Raw genomic sequence first — 15,265 nt, 5'->3', positions numbered from 1 at the left:
TGGGTGAACAGAGACAAGACAAAATCAGTTTTGCTTCTAGAAGAATAAGACGTTAAGTTTACATGGTTCAAAAAAGTTTTGTTTAGTACAAAATTAAGAATATTGCATGAATGTGATTTTTATTCTATTTCCCAAATAGTGTTATATCTCTAATTACATTATTGTAACATTAAACTGATGAACTTGGTTTGTTTCTTACTGCATTAACTCACAGACATCACGCTTAAAAATGATGTCTTTGAATACAAAAGTCACAGGTACCCCCAGGAGTAACAGAGAGCTTTTGAACAACATCTCCATGACTAAAAAGTAACTCATTATCTGTTAAAACAAACGTATTTAATTGGCCTGGATTTTTTTAAAAAAAAATCACCCAATGTAATCTTTGCCTTCTAAATAACAAATTTTAGATGCATACAATTCAAATGGCTGTTGACTTTTTATGTATCAGAGTGTACACACGGACGACGAAAAAAAATTCCCGGATTTTTCCCGGGTTTCCCAGTTAAAAATACACTTTCTCCCGGATGAAAATACACTTTTTCCATGTTAAGTGACAGTATACTTTTCCTTGGAACTGTTAAACTTATCAATCATTTGATTGGTTATGGTTTTATACACCAGTGTAGAATTTTCTGTCAATTTAGAATACAAAACCACGGGAAAAAAATACTTTTTGGAAAGATGTCTGATGTGCAGCACCATGCACACTGAATATTTTCGTATTACGAAAGTATAAATTCGAATTCCACCAAACACAAGGGGAGGGGGGGTGAGGGGGGGGGAGGGGAGGGGATGGGATGGGAGTGGAAGGGAGGAGAGGGGAGGGGCAGGGTAGGAGACTATGCTAGGTGGGAGGGCAAAACATCAGACAGACAGGACCTTTCGGTGCATGATTTTTGCAAGTCAGAGCCCTGTCAAAGCAACTGATTAATACATTCAAGACCAGGCTAGTGCTGAGTAACAAGTGGTGTACATATAAATTATTTTTTGAAGGGATAAGCAGTACCAGGATTGGATGCGATGGCCCAGGAAATGCGCTTTCAAACTACACTGGTGGGATGATTATGTACATTACACGTTGACATGACAATGGTGGGGCATTGCTGTTAAAGAGTCTGCATCTGAACAAATATGTTTGCCTCAAACATCAAGGCTGTACGGGAGGGAACATAAGACATGGGAAGCATGATAACATGTACTGTTATTTGTTTATAGGTTTAATGTGAACAGAAGTATATAACTGGCCATCAATCAGGGTGTGGTCAACATCAGCCCCCTCCAAGCAACCCATGAAAAGTTTGGCATAAGGAGGAGCCACCCTTGTTCCCATGGGCACATCCTGAGGAGGACAGGACCACAAAAGTTGAAGATGTCATAACATCCTGATCTGTTTGTATGTCTGTCCTCAAAGGTAAAGTAGTTGTTGGTAGTATAAAGTTGATTAATACAAGCAGAAAGAACTTCATAGGTTAGGAATCACGCGAGTGCTGGTTGAGGTAACAAGCAGCAGATAGACCATGTTTATACATTACCTCAACCAGCACTGGCGGATGGTGGTGTAGAGAGAGGTGGTATCAATGGTGACAAGCAAGATGTGTGGTGAGAGTGGTAGGGGGACAGATTTCAGACAATCTAGGGAACAGTTAGTATCTTTAATAGAGGAAGGCAGTATTTGTTCTATATGTTGCAAGTGTTGATCAACTGAGGCAGAGAGATGTTCAGTGGGTGTGTTGAGGTCAACAAGTATGGAACGGTCAGGATGGTTGGTACTGTCGATCTTAGGAAGAAGGTAAATGGCGGGTACATGTGGTTTGGTTGGGGTACGAAGTTCTACTGACTGATCTGTCAGTCCTTGTGGGGGGCCTGGGGTACTAAGGATGCACTGTAGGTCAGTTTGTATCACAGTGGCGAGATCTTGATGGCAGATGGTGCATGCAGAAGTATCAGAAAGCTGGTGTAGACCCTTACTCACTCACTCCCACTCTTGTCCACCGGAAGAATAATGATGGAGTCACCAATTTTCAGGGAACAAAGTGCCTGGAATTCTGCAGAGGACAGTTTAGGGTTTTATTGTAGGGACCTGAGAAAGAATGGTGGTGGTTGTGATCATGAGTTGCTATTGCTGCGGGAGGTGGTGGTGCAGACTGGAGGATATTGATGAGGTAGCCAAAGCTCGGTTATAGGAGAGGAATGGTGGTCGATGATGTGGCTGTTTGGAGAGCTGGAGTGGGACAGAGATAAAAACATGATTGTTGAGCTAGTGTAGGAGAAAGTAGGATAGCTTTTGGAGGTGAAGTCTGGCCTACTGTTGTAGTTTATAGTTGGCTTTATGGATGATACCATGCAAGTCAACAACTAACAGCAACGACAGGCCAGACCTCATTTCAAAAAGATATCTTACCTTCTCTAAACACTTCCTTGAACAGTTTCAACCATGACTGCAATCTGATCCTTCCCCGTCCCCCCACGATGACAACCACCACCACCACCACCACCACCACCTCCTTTTCCAAATCAACCCTTACAAGCTATCCAAGAATTCCTAACATGCAATGTTGCTTCACCATTCTTTCTCAGGTCCCTCTGCAGAATTGCATGCATTTTTTGACTACTAGACTTTTGTAACAACCATATGGCCTTCTACTTGGGTATTACTACCACCAAGTTATCAGTAAAAAGGAATGAGCATACTGATGACACACAATGTCCTGTTGCAGAGGATGCTCTACAACATGACAGTCAAGACCTTGGTGCCTGTTTCACCACACAAGCCACCTGGATTCTCCTGCCTGACAGCACTGAAAATAAAATGATTTTATGGCATCACTGGCCAAAGACCCCATCTGGGGTTGTTTGGGTGCCTGCTGCAAGTCTTTCTATTTGATGCCACTCTAGTGACTTTCATGTTGATAAAGTTGAGATGAAATAATGAGAATAACACAAACACCCAGTTCCCAGGCAAATAAAAATCCTTGACGCAGTCAGGAAATGAACATGATACCCCATGATCTAAGGGCAGTGACGCTGACAACAAGACGACAAGCTGTGGATCCCGACACCACTTTCCGAAAACTTCGCAAGTGGGAACTGGTTTTAATATGTGCTTGGTTCTCGTTACCCACATGGGCTAAAGTTATGTTTCTTTGCAGTAACTTTTCCTTGACTTCACTCTCTTTTATTATTTGTTTTCTATTTTCATTGTTTATTTTCTGACCTCTGTATTTTCCCCCAGGCCCTCCATTGACTATGGTATATCATATGCACTTAGCTTTCCATTCTTGTTGATTCTTTCATGTCGTTTTTCAGTAATCTCTGTGTTGCTTATTATTCTATCTTCCACCTTTAAGTTCTCAGGTACTCAAGTCTCTTGTAACTCTTCCCATTTCCTAAATTCCATCAATACTTTTCCTTCATCCCTCTTCCTTTCCCTTGAACCATTCTGCCTCAAGCAGGAGTCACTGACTCTGAAGGCTCACACATTTTCACATCTTTTAATATACTTACTTCTGGTGCTGCTGAGGGTATTTTTTTATTAAGATATTAACACTAACATGCGGGTGTTTTTCTCTTCCAAAAGACTGATCAGCTGCTTGAATGTTGCTGTTTTCAGAGATGTGTTGATGTTCAGCATTCTGAACAGGCGTGTTATTTTGGGTCATATCTTCTGTATTGAGATTCTGGAAAGCTCTGACTCTTCCCTATACAATGTTCCAGGCTCTTCAGAATGGCCTTGTTACACCACTCATGTCAGTGGAGGATTTTTTTTTTATTAGTTCCTTTATCCTCCTAGTTAATGACCCAAGAGTAAAGTTTTGACAGCAATACAGGACACAGGTAGGTGAAGAGCTGTGAATGTGTCACAAATTACTTGTGGAAAACTGTGAATTGAGAGTATCGGAGTATCGGTACAAGTAGATGTAGAGCACGCACTGGTGAAGGTAGAGCAATGGGAGGAAGTGCACAGTTAAAGCCACACCCCTGGACATGAACTATAGTTAATGATGTACTTCAGAATACCCCTCCCAGAAGATGATATTGTATGGAGGGCAGAAGTCATACAATACATTGTGGGTGATGAGGAAGAATAACACACCGACTGATTTCAAGTACAGGGACTTGAGATTTAGAATTTATGTATGAGAATGGCTGGAGATGGGTGAGGAGACCTGCGGTTGGATGCAAACCCGTTCCACCACACACTTTAGCTATTAACCATATGTTGATATCCATTTTCCCCTAGGAAAGTTAAAATGTGGGCTACTTTCATAGCATCATCAGGTAACACCTGTGGTAGGGACCTGTCAAGATGTAATCTACACCATAGGTAGAACGAGTCTAAATAGCTGCAGCCATTCTGCAGATGCACTAGGGACAGTCGTCTCGACATAGTGTGTAGCTGTGTGTGAAACAGGTATGGTCAATATGGATGCAAAATAAGACTAAATGTTTTCTTCAAGAGAGGCAAAGTCATGTTCTCCATTTTCTGGTGGATGCTTTTACCATTTAGAACGATCACCCACTCTTATTACCACTTTTATGAGAGATGTACCTGTAAATCAGCAACTGGGATTTGTCTTACCAATAGGTCCATTGCAGAATGTCCCCCCGCTAATAATTCAGTGCGATCATTGCCTGGGATGCTTATATGACTTGGAATCCAGAGGGATACTATGGAAGTTCCTATGCTGCGGATGTCATATAAAAGTTTGTGACTGAGGGAGATTAATGGACAAATCTGAGAGCAATTGTAAACTGCCTTTAAGCTATTGAGGGAATCGCTGCACAGGACAATAATTCTGGAAAAGTCGAGGTTTACATGTGTGAAAGCTCTGCATGTTGCAACTAATTCTTCCATACACTGCATACAATGGGAAGACAGTATTGTTTGAAAAAGTTTGTCAATAAAGATAGGCAACTTTCTCATCATTCTTAGAGCCATTGGTACACATCAGAAAAAGAATGAAACCTGTGGCAATGAACATTGGGATCTGTGTGATCCTTCATATCACATGGGAGATCCATTCACACAACAGGTCGGGGGACACTATGGAGGAAGCAGCACTAAACCTTCCATCCAGCGCACCCTACCCCCTCCTCTCACCTATCACCATCACCCACACTGGATTACTGCTCTCCCATCAGGCACAGTTACAGTTCAGTCCGGCCACTGCAGCAAGAGCTAGTGGTCATGTGTGCGTGAGTTTTGCTTGTGGGAATGTGTGTGTTTTCTACTTCAGAAGAAGGCTTTCTGGCTGAAAACTAATATGTATAGAAGTCTTTCCATTGCGCTTATCTATGACTCGGCATCTCCACTAATGAAATCTACTACACACACAGTCAGTAACAATTAAAGATACAAATGATAGACTATTCATACCTCTACTAAATGTTCCTTTCCTTTTCTTGGATTGATTGCATTAACTCGTGCTCTATAGTACAGCTTACGTGCATTTGGATTGTCGCTGTAAGGAGCAACATAAACTGCCCCGATTTTTGGTCGTTCTGATAGACATGGTAGCATTTGGTTGTTCAGTTCTGTGAGCAATAAAACTTCTCTTTGTGTAGTGTATTCATCGGCCTTTCTTCCCCAGAAATGACCAGGATCAATCACCTTAAAATAAAACCAAGGACATAAGATGTGGTAATCACATCAACAATGATAAAGTACACAGAATTACATATTCAATTTCAATTCAAGGCAAGAAATCAACAATAGTAATTTACAGTTGACTTACTTCACAGAGGGATAAAACATGAATATTTTCAAAACCATCACATCAATTTTAGCATTGCCACAAGCATGTATTTTGGGCAAAAATCAATCAGATGTAATTGTTAATCAGTTTTATCTTTAGATGACAGGTTACCAGTGAAACCCTTTAAACACCCTTGACATACCACATGCTCTGCTTCCAACATCCATATAGCAGGTGCAAAGATGTCTATAGGAATGGGCAATCACAGGCAGATACTGATCTCTATTCATACAACACACAGCCTTAAAGTGAATCACTGTGTCCCCCACCACTTGTTGCACGGCGGACCAAACTAACTATATGAGGATAAATCACTACTAACAAGAGGAGGAACTGCAGTAGACATGCTTTGACAAAAGACAGAAATTTTTTTAAATTCCAGCTGCCCAGGTACTAATTTACTACTGTTAGTGCCCCATTTTCTTTAGCACAGCCTGTGTAATCTGACTACATTCTGTAACTCTTGTTTTTCTTTTGTTGATGTTTACCTTATATCCTCCTTTCAACACACTGTCCGTTCTGCTCATTTGTTCTTTTAAGTTCTTTGCTGGCTCTGACATAAAAGTGGTATCATTGGGAAAGCTCAAAGTTTTTATTTTCTCTCTATGAATTTTAATTAATTCTCCAAATTTGTCTTTGGTTTACTTTACTGCTTCCTCAATGTATAGATTGAACAAAGTCAATGATAGGCTACAACCCTTTTTCACTCCCTTCCCTTTCATTCCGTTCGACTTTTATTACTGTGTTCAGATTTCTGTGCAAGTTATAAATAACCTTTCACACCCTGTATTTTACCATTGCTACCTTTAAAACTTCAAAGAGTGTACTCCATTCTACATTGTCAAAAGCTTTCTCCAGTTTACAACTACTACAAATGTAGTTTGAGTTTATTTAACATACCTTCCAAGGTTAGTCATATGATTAGCATTTTGGCACTTACTAGATCTTCCATTTGTTTGCAAATAATTTGTGGCAGTACTTTGCGGCCATGACTTATTTAATCGATAGTTTGGTAATATTCACACCTATCAGAAGCTTCTTTTCTTGGATTTGGAATTATTACATGCTTCTTGAAGTCCAAGAGTATTTCGCTTGTCACACACACATCTTGTACACTGGGTGCAATAGTTTCATCAACGCTGGCTCTCCCACACAGATCAATAATTCCGAGGGAATGTCATCTAGTGTATCGACCTTGTTTTGACTTAGGTCTTTCACTGCTCTGTCAAATTCTTATCGCAGATATATCTCCCGCCTCTTCTTCTACTTCCTCTTCCCATTCTATAACACTGCCATCCAGTGCATTACCCTTGTAAAGAACCTCTACATACCCATTTCACATTTCAACTTTCCCTTCTTTTCATAGTACTGGATTTCCCCCAAGCTCTTGAAATCCCTAAGGCTGCTCCTCTTTCCTCCAAATGTCTCTTTAGATTTCCTTAAGTGGGTATCTATACTTTCCCTAGTTATATATGTGTATTGCTTCTGTCCTCTAGCTATTCCTTCTCAACCATTCTGCACATTCTGCCAATATCATTTTTAGAGGACTGTATTCTCTTTCACCTGTTTCAATTAGTGCATTTTTACATTTTTTCTTTCATCAATAAAATACATTATCTCCTGTGATAGCTTAGGAGCTATATCAAGGTTAAGTGGTACCTGTCAGAGTCTTATGGCGAAAGAAAAATGACCCATACTGCTTTGTCTGTGACACTGCAAAAAACATTGATGTCTAGTGAATCTTACTAATGTGTCAAAATTTCATGACAATTTTCAGTGCCCTAAACTCTCACATTGTGGAAATTAACCTTTCCAGATAGGTGAAAAACAACAAACAAACAACTTGCATATTCCAACACACAAAAACTCTTTTCTTGCTTTGTCACCATTTTGTCAAGGCACTGCACTATTAATGCCAATTAGTGGGAAGGGAACAATGCAAACTGAGTGATTTTACAGTTATATTCATGTATCAATCACATCTGAACTTGTAATACCATGGAAAATATACAACACTGGAAACAAATGAATCATTTATAGCAGCCCTGTATATTCAATCTGAAACCTTCAGTGACTCCAGGTCTCTTGCATGTATACAACTTTCTTTTGCAATTCTTAAACCATATGTTAGCGATGATTACATTATTTTATGTGCAAAATTCTACCATGTGGGATTCTCTCTCATTCCTTTTTCCCTGGCCATTTTCTCCTACTATTTTTCTTTCTCTTCCTTTTCCTAATGTTGAATTCCAATCTCCCATCACATCTAAATTTTCATCTCCCTTAACTATCTGAGTAATTTCTTTCATCTCATCATAAATTCTTTCACTCTGTTCATCATTCATACCATTGTGGTGGGTGTTGGCTTCGTGCCTATCTGGGATATGATAATACACTCACTGCACTGCTCATAATAATGTAACCACAGTCTTATTTTCTTATTCATAATTATACTTACTCCTTCATTAAGCCTATTTGATTATTTATTGATAACCCTGTACTTACCTGATTAGAAATCCTGTTCATGCTGCCACCGAACTCCACTACTTTCCACTATACTTGACTTCAACGTATCCATTTCCCTTTTTAAATTCACTAACCTATCTCCCCAGTTATGGGCTCTAAAATTTACCATGCTACAAAAGGACATCATCATCATATTAACCTGAAAGCAGAGCTGCATCCCCTTGGGAAAAATATTGAGTGTAGTTTGGCTTGCTTTCAGCTGTTCACAGTACCAGAACAGTGAGGCCATTTAGCTGAAGTTACAAAGCCAGATCAATCAATCATCAAGGCTGTCGCCCTTGCAACTACTGAAAACGTTGCTCCCTTCCTCAGGGGGCTCATGTTTGTCTGACCTCTCCTTCAGACATCACTCCATTGCAATTGACCTAAGGCCCAGCTACCTGTATCACTGACGCATGGGAGCCACTCCCACTCAGCAAGGTCCGTGATTCATGGGACAGTCATCACCATTATCATGTGCAAACAGTATGACCATCACCACACAATTACCACTATTTTCAAACCTATCACATTTCACATAGGGATTGTGCCAGCATTCATCCCCATAATGTGAGTCACATTATGCAATGCATATTTTGTGTATACATGATTTTTGCTATTTTCAGATGAAAATCACTGCTGTCAATGGTCTGTTAACATGTTAAGCTCGAAGATGTACCACAGTTATGAGCCCACATTATACTGTAGGTACCCTTATAACTGGCAGGTTAAACGATTTCAAAGGTCAGACGAAGGCAAGTTTATCATCATTTACAATAAGACTTTCCTCAACTTGGTGTTTGGTTAGAAGACAACTGAGCTTTACTCCACTTACTCATTCAATACCTGGCTGATAGATCCCTCAAATCCAGAAGGAATTTTTTAGCACAATACATTGATCGCAATAAAGCATATCACAGATAACTTTATAAGATAAATTAATGTTTGATTTATTATTTATTTTTAGTATCTACGAGGAATGTCCACCATGCATTATTAACTCAAAAGAATTCTTTCTCGGGACATGACATAATTCTATTCATGTATTAAAGTTGTACAATCCAGAGAAAACAATGAGCATTTTACAAGTTCTACATAGGACAAGCAAAACTCACAGTAAGATTGTTATTTATGTTTATATAATGTGTTTCAATCCACCTCCTTTCATCAGTGCATGAAAAATTTTGCAACAATTTTGAAAATACGTTTCCAATTTTTATTCAATACAGTTTGCAGTATTAAACTAACGTAACACTTGTTTCTATACTCACATGCGTTATTGCAATTTCCATGGAACTTGTCGAAATTGATGGGAGGAGTTGCTCACTTTTTCGTTCTATGCCTCTCGTCTCTAAAGACAGCATAGCACCCTTTGATGACAACCCCAACTTCTTCACCCTTTCAGCAGCCAGATGAGGTCTACACAAGCAAAGTCATAAACTAGCGTACACGAAATTTTTAAGCTTCAAACAATGTATCAAAAGCTCTTACAACTTACTGCAGGTGAGTAGATTTTATCAAATTATAAATCCTTCCATGTTTAACACACTTAAGATTTTATTTTTTCTCCATATGTAAATACAATATGTGACTTATTTTTGAGATGCTCTGAATTTAAAAACTATGGTAACTATCAGAATATGTTACTTCTTACATTCAAACAGCATAATAAAATGAGTGCATGCATTTGATTTGATTTTGAGCACTAACCAGCAAGCAAGCCAAAGTTAAAAGACCACAAAATTGCCAATTATTGTTTTTTTGTTTTAGTGCGCAAAAACAACTAGGGTCATACGCACCCATGTCACAGCCATAGAACACGAAGATGAAAAAGGAGTTAAAAGCAACTACCTATTAAGCTCAATTGACAGAAGGAAAGACAGCTAAAAACAGGGACTTTGAGAAAGGTCCATAAAATAAGCCTTAGAGAGAACAGAGATCCTGAACTAAAGATTAAATGTCCTTTGGCGTATTGCTGCAATGGATAAAAAGTAAAATGCAGTCAACAGCCTGTGTGTCATTCGCTAAGATGGCCGATCAATCACACGGCAAACATAAATGAGAAAAAAAAAAGTGGATTTGGTCAGGAAATGGCGAACCATTAAAGGTTGAGGAAAATGACCACAAAGTGGTGGGGGACCACCACATAACAAATGGCGATGGTTAAAAAGACAGTGTCCAATACGCAACCTAGCTAAATGATCTCCTCATGACAAGAGTGCAGAGAGGAGGTTGGCCAAGCTGCTGGGAGAGGTTTAATTCCCCGGAGCTTTTCCCATGAAGGGAAGACCAGCGATGATGCCAAAGTGACACTACCTGCTGAGGGAGTGGATGAACTAGTGGGCCGAGGTACAAGAACTGCAGCCTTGGCAGAAGCGTCAGCAGCCTCATTTTTCATCAAGACCAACGTGACCAGAAACCCACACACATCACAGTGGCTCCATCAAGAGTGAGCAAGTGAAAGCTTTCCTGCATCTGTTGAAATAAGGATGTGTGGTGTACAGCTCACAGAGGCACTGAGAGAGTTGGAGCAGACTGCACACTTGAAAAGCCTGTTTCGCCGGATGTACTGCGTGGCTTGATAGAGGGAGAAGAGCTCCACTGTAAATACTGGGTAGTGTTCCTGAAACCAATATCAAAAATTGTAGGTGCCAATGACAAAGGCACACCAGACACCATGGTCAGCCCAAGAGCCATCAGTGTAGATAGAGTGAGTCTCAAGTAGAGTCCTTAGGAAGCAAATGAAGTCCAAGGTGAAAACAGGCCACTGTCACGTAGCCAAGGTGGTGAAGGGTTCAACCCAATGGGAAAGCAGCAAGAAGCGTGAAGTTAAGCTGCTGGAGCTATAGCCAAAAATGAATTCCACGAGGTAACAGAGAAGAGGGATGCACCACATACTGGTGATCAAAGGAGTCATCAAAGAAGGAGGCATATGACGGATGGCTAGGCATCGCAGAAGAACGACATGCGTATCTGCTTAGGAGAAAATCTAGTGAAAAAGACGCCAGTGGCCAAACAGGTGCCACGATGGTGAATTTTATTGAGGCGGCATAAGATGGACAGACGTGCAAATCCATGAATGGAACACCCATAGTTTAGTTTTGAACGGACGAGGCTCTGGTCCAAATGGAGAATGGTGGTTCAATCCACTCCACAAATAGCACTGCTTAGGAAACGTAGGACACTGAGGGATCATGTACAGCAGGTGGCCAGCTAAGACATGTGGGAGGACCAAGAAGGTTTCCTACCGAACATGAGCCCCAGCAATTTCATAGTTTCAAACAACGGATGAGCAACAGGCCCAAAATGTAAAGACAATGAAAGAAACCAATTACACCACCAGAAATTCATAGAAACAGTTTTGTCAGTGGAAAAGCGAAAGCCATTGTCAATGCTCCATGAGTAAAGACCATCAAGATATTGCTGAAGACCCTGCTCAAGGAGACAAGTCCGTGGAGAACCGATAGATGGCAAAATCGTCAACAAAAAGGGAGCCGGAGATGCCCAGCAGAAGAAAGCCCATAATAGGATTAATGATAATAGCAAAGAGGATGACAATCAGGACAGAACCCTGAGGCACATAGGTTTCATGCATAAACGTTTCCAACAAGGCAGAATCCACATGTACCTCGAAAACTCGATCTTTTAAAAATTTCTGAAGGAAACAGGGCATGTGGCCTCGGAAGCCCCATGTGTAGATAGTACAAAGGATACAAGTCCTCCAACAGGTGTTGTATGCTTTCTCCAAATTGAAAAACATGCCCACATTTTATATTTCCACAGAAAACCATTCAAAACATGGGTTACGCCATTTGAAAGCTGGTGGTAATAATATATGCTCTACATCATTGGTGAAGATTGGATTTCAGTATTTAGAGAGCAGCCCCTTCTGTTTAGCGCATTGTCTATCTGCATGAATCATTTATTCCATCACCTTGCATACACAGCTGGTGAGAGAAATGGGGCAGCAGCTAGAAGGAAGGTGTTTGTCCTTACTGGGCTTAGGTATGGGTATGACAGCGACTTTGTGCCTGTGTCTGGGAAATGTGCCCTCTCCCCAGATGCAATTGTATATATGAAGTAGAAAGTGCTTGTCCACTAGAGAAAGGTTCTGCAACATCTGAATGTGAGCATCGTGCGGTCCTGGGGCGAAGGATCAGGATGAATTGAGAGCATGATCTAGATCCCTCATAGTAAATGTGGCATTGTAGCATTCACGATTCTGAGAAAAGAAGGGTATCACCTGAGCCACCTCCACTTTCTTCAATGGAGGAAGACAGGGTTATAGTGGATGGAGCTTGAAATCTACGCAAACAAGAGGCCCAAGGCATTGGAGATAGCAATAGGGTCCACTATGCCATCATATGCTTCGGTCAGGCCGGAAATTGGGGAATGGACCTTGGTCTCAGAGAGCATTCACAGGTTGGTCCACACGACAGAAGAGAGAGTGGAACTTTTATAAGCACTATTACATGAAATTCAGCTAGCTTTTTTGCTATCGTGAAGAATGTGAAGACACTGCTCATGTAACTGTTTGTAACGAACGCAGTTTGCCATTGTAGGATGATCGTTAAAAAGGCGATTACGTCTCCGCACGCGAATTGTGTCATGGCACACCTCAGTCCACCAAGGGACCAGGACACATTGTGTTAAAGATGAAGTGCGAGGAATGAAATGTTCTGCAGTGATAAAGATAAAAGTTCATAAGGTATTCTACCTGGTCATCAAATCTGGGGAAATAGTCTTCGTGGAAGGTTGTCGTGGAGGAGTAAGGCCTCTGGTCAGTCTTAAAAAACTGCCATTTGGTTTTGCACATATGTGGGATAGGAGGCAGCAAATAGATATCACACAGGAAACGATTGCTCGAGTATGTGTCAGAGAGAACAGACCACTCAAGATGACAGGCAAGCCGAGCAGTGTAGAAGGAGAGGTCCAAATGGGAATAGGTGTATGTGGAGTCTGAAAGGAAAGCGGATGCTCCTGTGTTAAGGCAAACGAGGTTAACTTGACTAAGAGAGTCAGCCAAGAGAGCACTTCTCAAATAGGTTCTGGGAGGACCCAAAAGGGGGAGATGCCATTTCAGCCACCAAGCAGCAGAAAGGGGTGAGGGAGTTACCCAATAAGCTGGAGGAAGTCTGCCCTGGTGACACCAAATGGTGGAGGGATGTAAACAGTACAATGGAAAAAGGTCAAATGAGGAAGGAAAATACAGACTGCAACAGCTTGAAGCCAGGTAGTCAGGTAGATGGTTTGACTATGAATGTCATCCTGGATGGGCAGTATGACTTCCCCATGAAGTGGAATGCCATCTTCAGAGGGAAGGTCAAAGTGGTCACGAGGGTGCAATTTTGTTTCCTGGAGGCAAAGAACAAGTGGGTGCTGCAATTCAAGAGCAGCCGTATTTACTATTCATTGGACCTAAGGCTGGCAACGTTCCATTGGAGTGGAGTCATAATGAGGAAAAGAAGAAAGGAAAAAATTAAGGGGTGTCACCTCATTGAGGTTGGCAGTGTGCACCGCACCGGCATCACAGATGTAGGCTGGTTGATGGTATCAAGTAGCGACGCCATTGAAGAGGATCTCCGAGTTGGAGAAAGAGAGGATCATTTGCCTTTGCTTGATTTCTTGCAGTCTTTGCATGTGGCAGATGACAATTCAGATGACTGTTGTTTGCAGGGACGTAAAAAGTCTCCGTGGGAGTATTCCCTCTGTCCTTTTTGGCCTGCCAGTTGCGTAGAAGGTGACTTCACCCTGTGAGGCAGAAGTTTGGTGGCTTGTTGCACAGCTGGAGGAGATAACCGGGAGGCTGCCATGACACTGGGTGATTTTACAACCATGGTGCTGAATTTGAGGTCACATGTCTGCATGGTCATCTTATTTGTGGGGTAAGATGGAGCAAGAATAGTATCAGATGGCAAAATCCAGGGCTTCAGACTAGCCAACAACTTGCAAGTGACAGGGTAAGACACCATTTCCTTCACGTGTATATCCTGAGTGGATCGCTCAATGAAATACATGGGACAATCTTGGGAGGACACAGCATGGCAGCCATTGCAATTGATACAGTAGGGAGAAAGAAGTGGACAATCACCCTTGTGAGCATCTATACATATTAGGCCAGATGTTGACAGGACATTCGAGTGTGGTTTAACAATGACACTGGTAGCAGCGCATTGGGTTCGTAATATATGGTCGGACTGTGATAACTTCATAGCCTGCTTTGATCTTTGATGGAAGCACTCCTCTATCAAATGGAAAAAGAGTGTGTGTGGGCACTAAGGATGCATCTACCTTTTTCATCATCCGACGGACTGCAATGTCATCCTGATCAGAGAGGTACACTCCTTCCAACTGGGGGCTGCACCCACCTTAGGTGATTGTTCACACCTCAGGAAACATCTCAGGTCACACCTTCTGAATACCTGAAAAGGGGAACAACTGGAAATTTGGGAAGGTAACAACTCAGGCAATCACCCCTCCCTAGGCCTGGCCTGTACCACAGGGTATGTGCGAACCCTAACTGTCGACCCAGGGCTGTGAATTGTATGTTACACAGTCAGCTGTTACACATCAGCCACATCGGCCGACCTTCAGGAGTCCACAGGGAGGAAGAAGAAAAAGAGGAACCTCAAATGCCAAAGTGGAGGATAGATAGGAGAAGGGGAATGAAGAAAGAAAACAAGGAACAAACAACACTGGAGACACTGTTCAGATGTCATGCTGCTGAAAATGCAGAACATATTCCCAAAAACATTCCAAGAATGTTCCCCAATGGAGGGGTAAAGGAAAAGCACTTCAGCTATGAAAAATTCACCAAGATTGGCAAAGTTTTACAGAAGCTCAAAATTTAGCATGATCTTCAATATGAGATGCTTTTAACACATTGGAGACAAGTGACATTGCTCCTATGTTGGACAGATTTACTCCAATAAGCTGACCGACCTAGGACCTATGTTGGCCATTTCTCAGGTCTGCAAACATATCACAACATTTGTTTCACA

General features: G+C 41.5%; 1 protein-coding gene across 5 annotated transcripts in view; it reads right to left on the bottom strand.

Moving 5' to 3' along the window:
- Nucleotides 1-15,265, bottom strand: part of LOC124802628 (ATP-dependent RNA helicase TDRD9) — a 263,497-nt gene that overhangs the window by 104,507 nt on the left and 143,725 nt on the right. For all 5 annotated transcript variants that reach the window (XM_047263517.1, XM_047263522.1, XM_047263521.1 and 2 more), the window contains exons 16-17: nucleotides 9,536-9,683; nucleotides 5,381-5,614 (exon numbers count right to left, since the gene is read on the bottom strand). In XM_047263517.1, coding sequence (XP_047119473.1) covers nucleotides 5,381-5,614; nucleotides 9,536-9,683 — 382 coding nt within the window. The remainder of the gene's footprint in view (nucleotides 1-5,380; nucleotides 5,615-9,535; nucleotides 9,684-15,265) is intronic.

The sequence above is a fragment of the Schistocerca piceifrons genome, chromosome 6, assembly GCF_021461385.2.
Source record: "Schistocerca piceifrons isolate TAMUIC-IGC-003096 chromosome 6, iqSchPice1.1, whole genome shotgun sequence".
NCBI classification, from domain to species: Eukaryota; Metazoa; Arthropoda; class Insecta; order Orthoptera; family Acrididae; genus Schistocerca; species Schistocerca piceifrons.
Note: the sequence above shows the minus strand (reverse complement) of the source record. Positions and strands in the feature narration are given on the sequence as shown.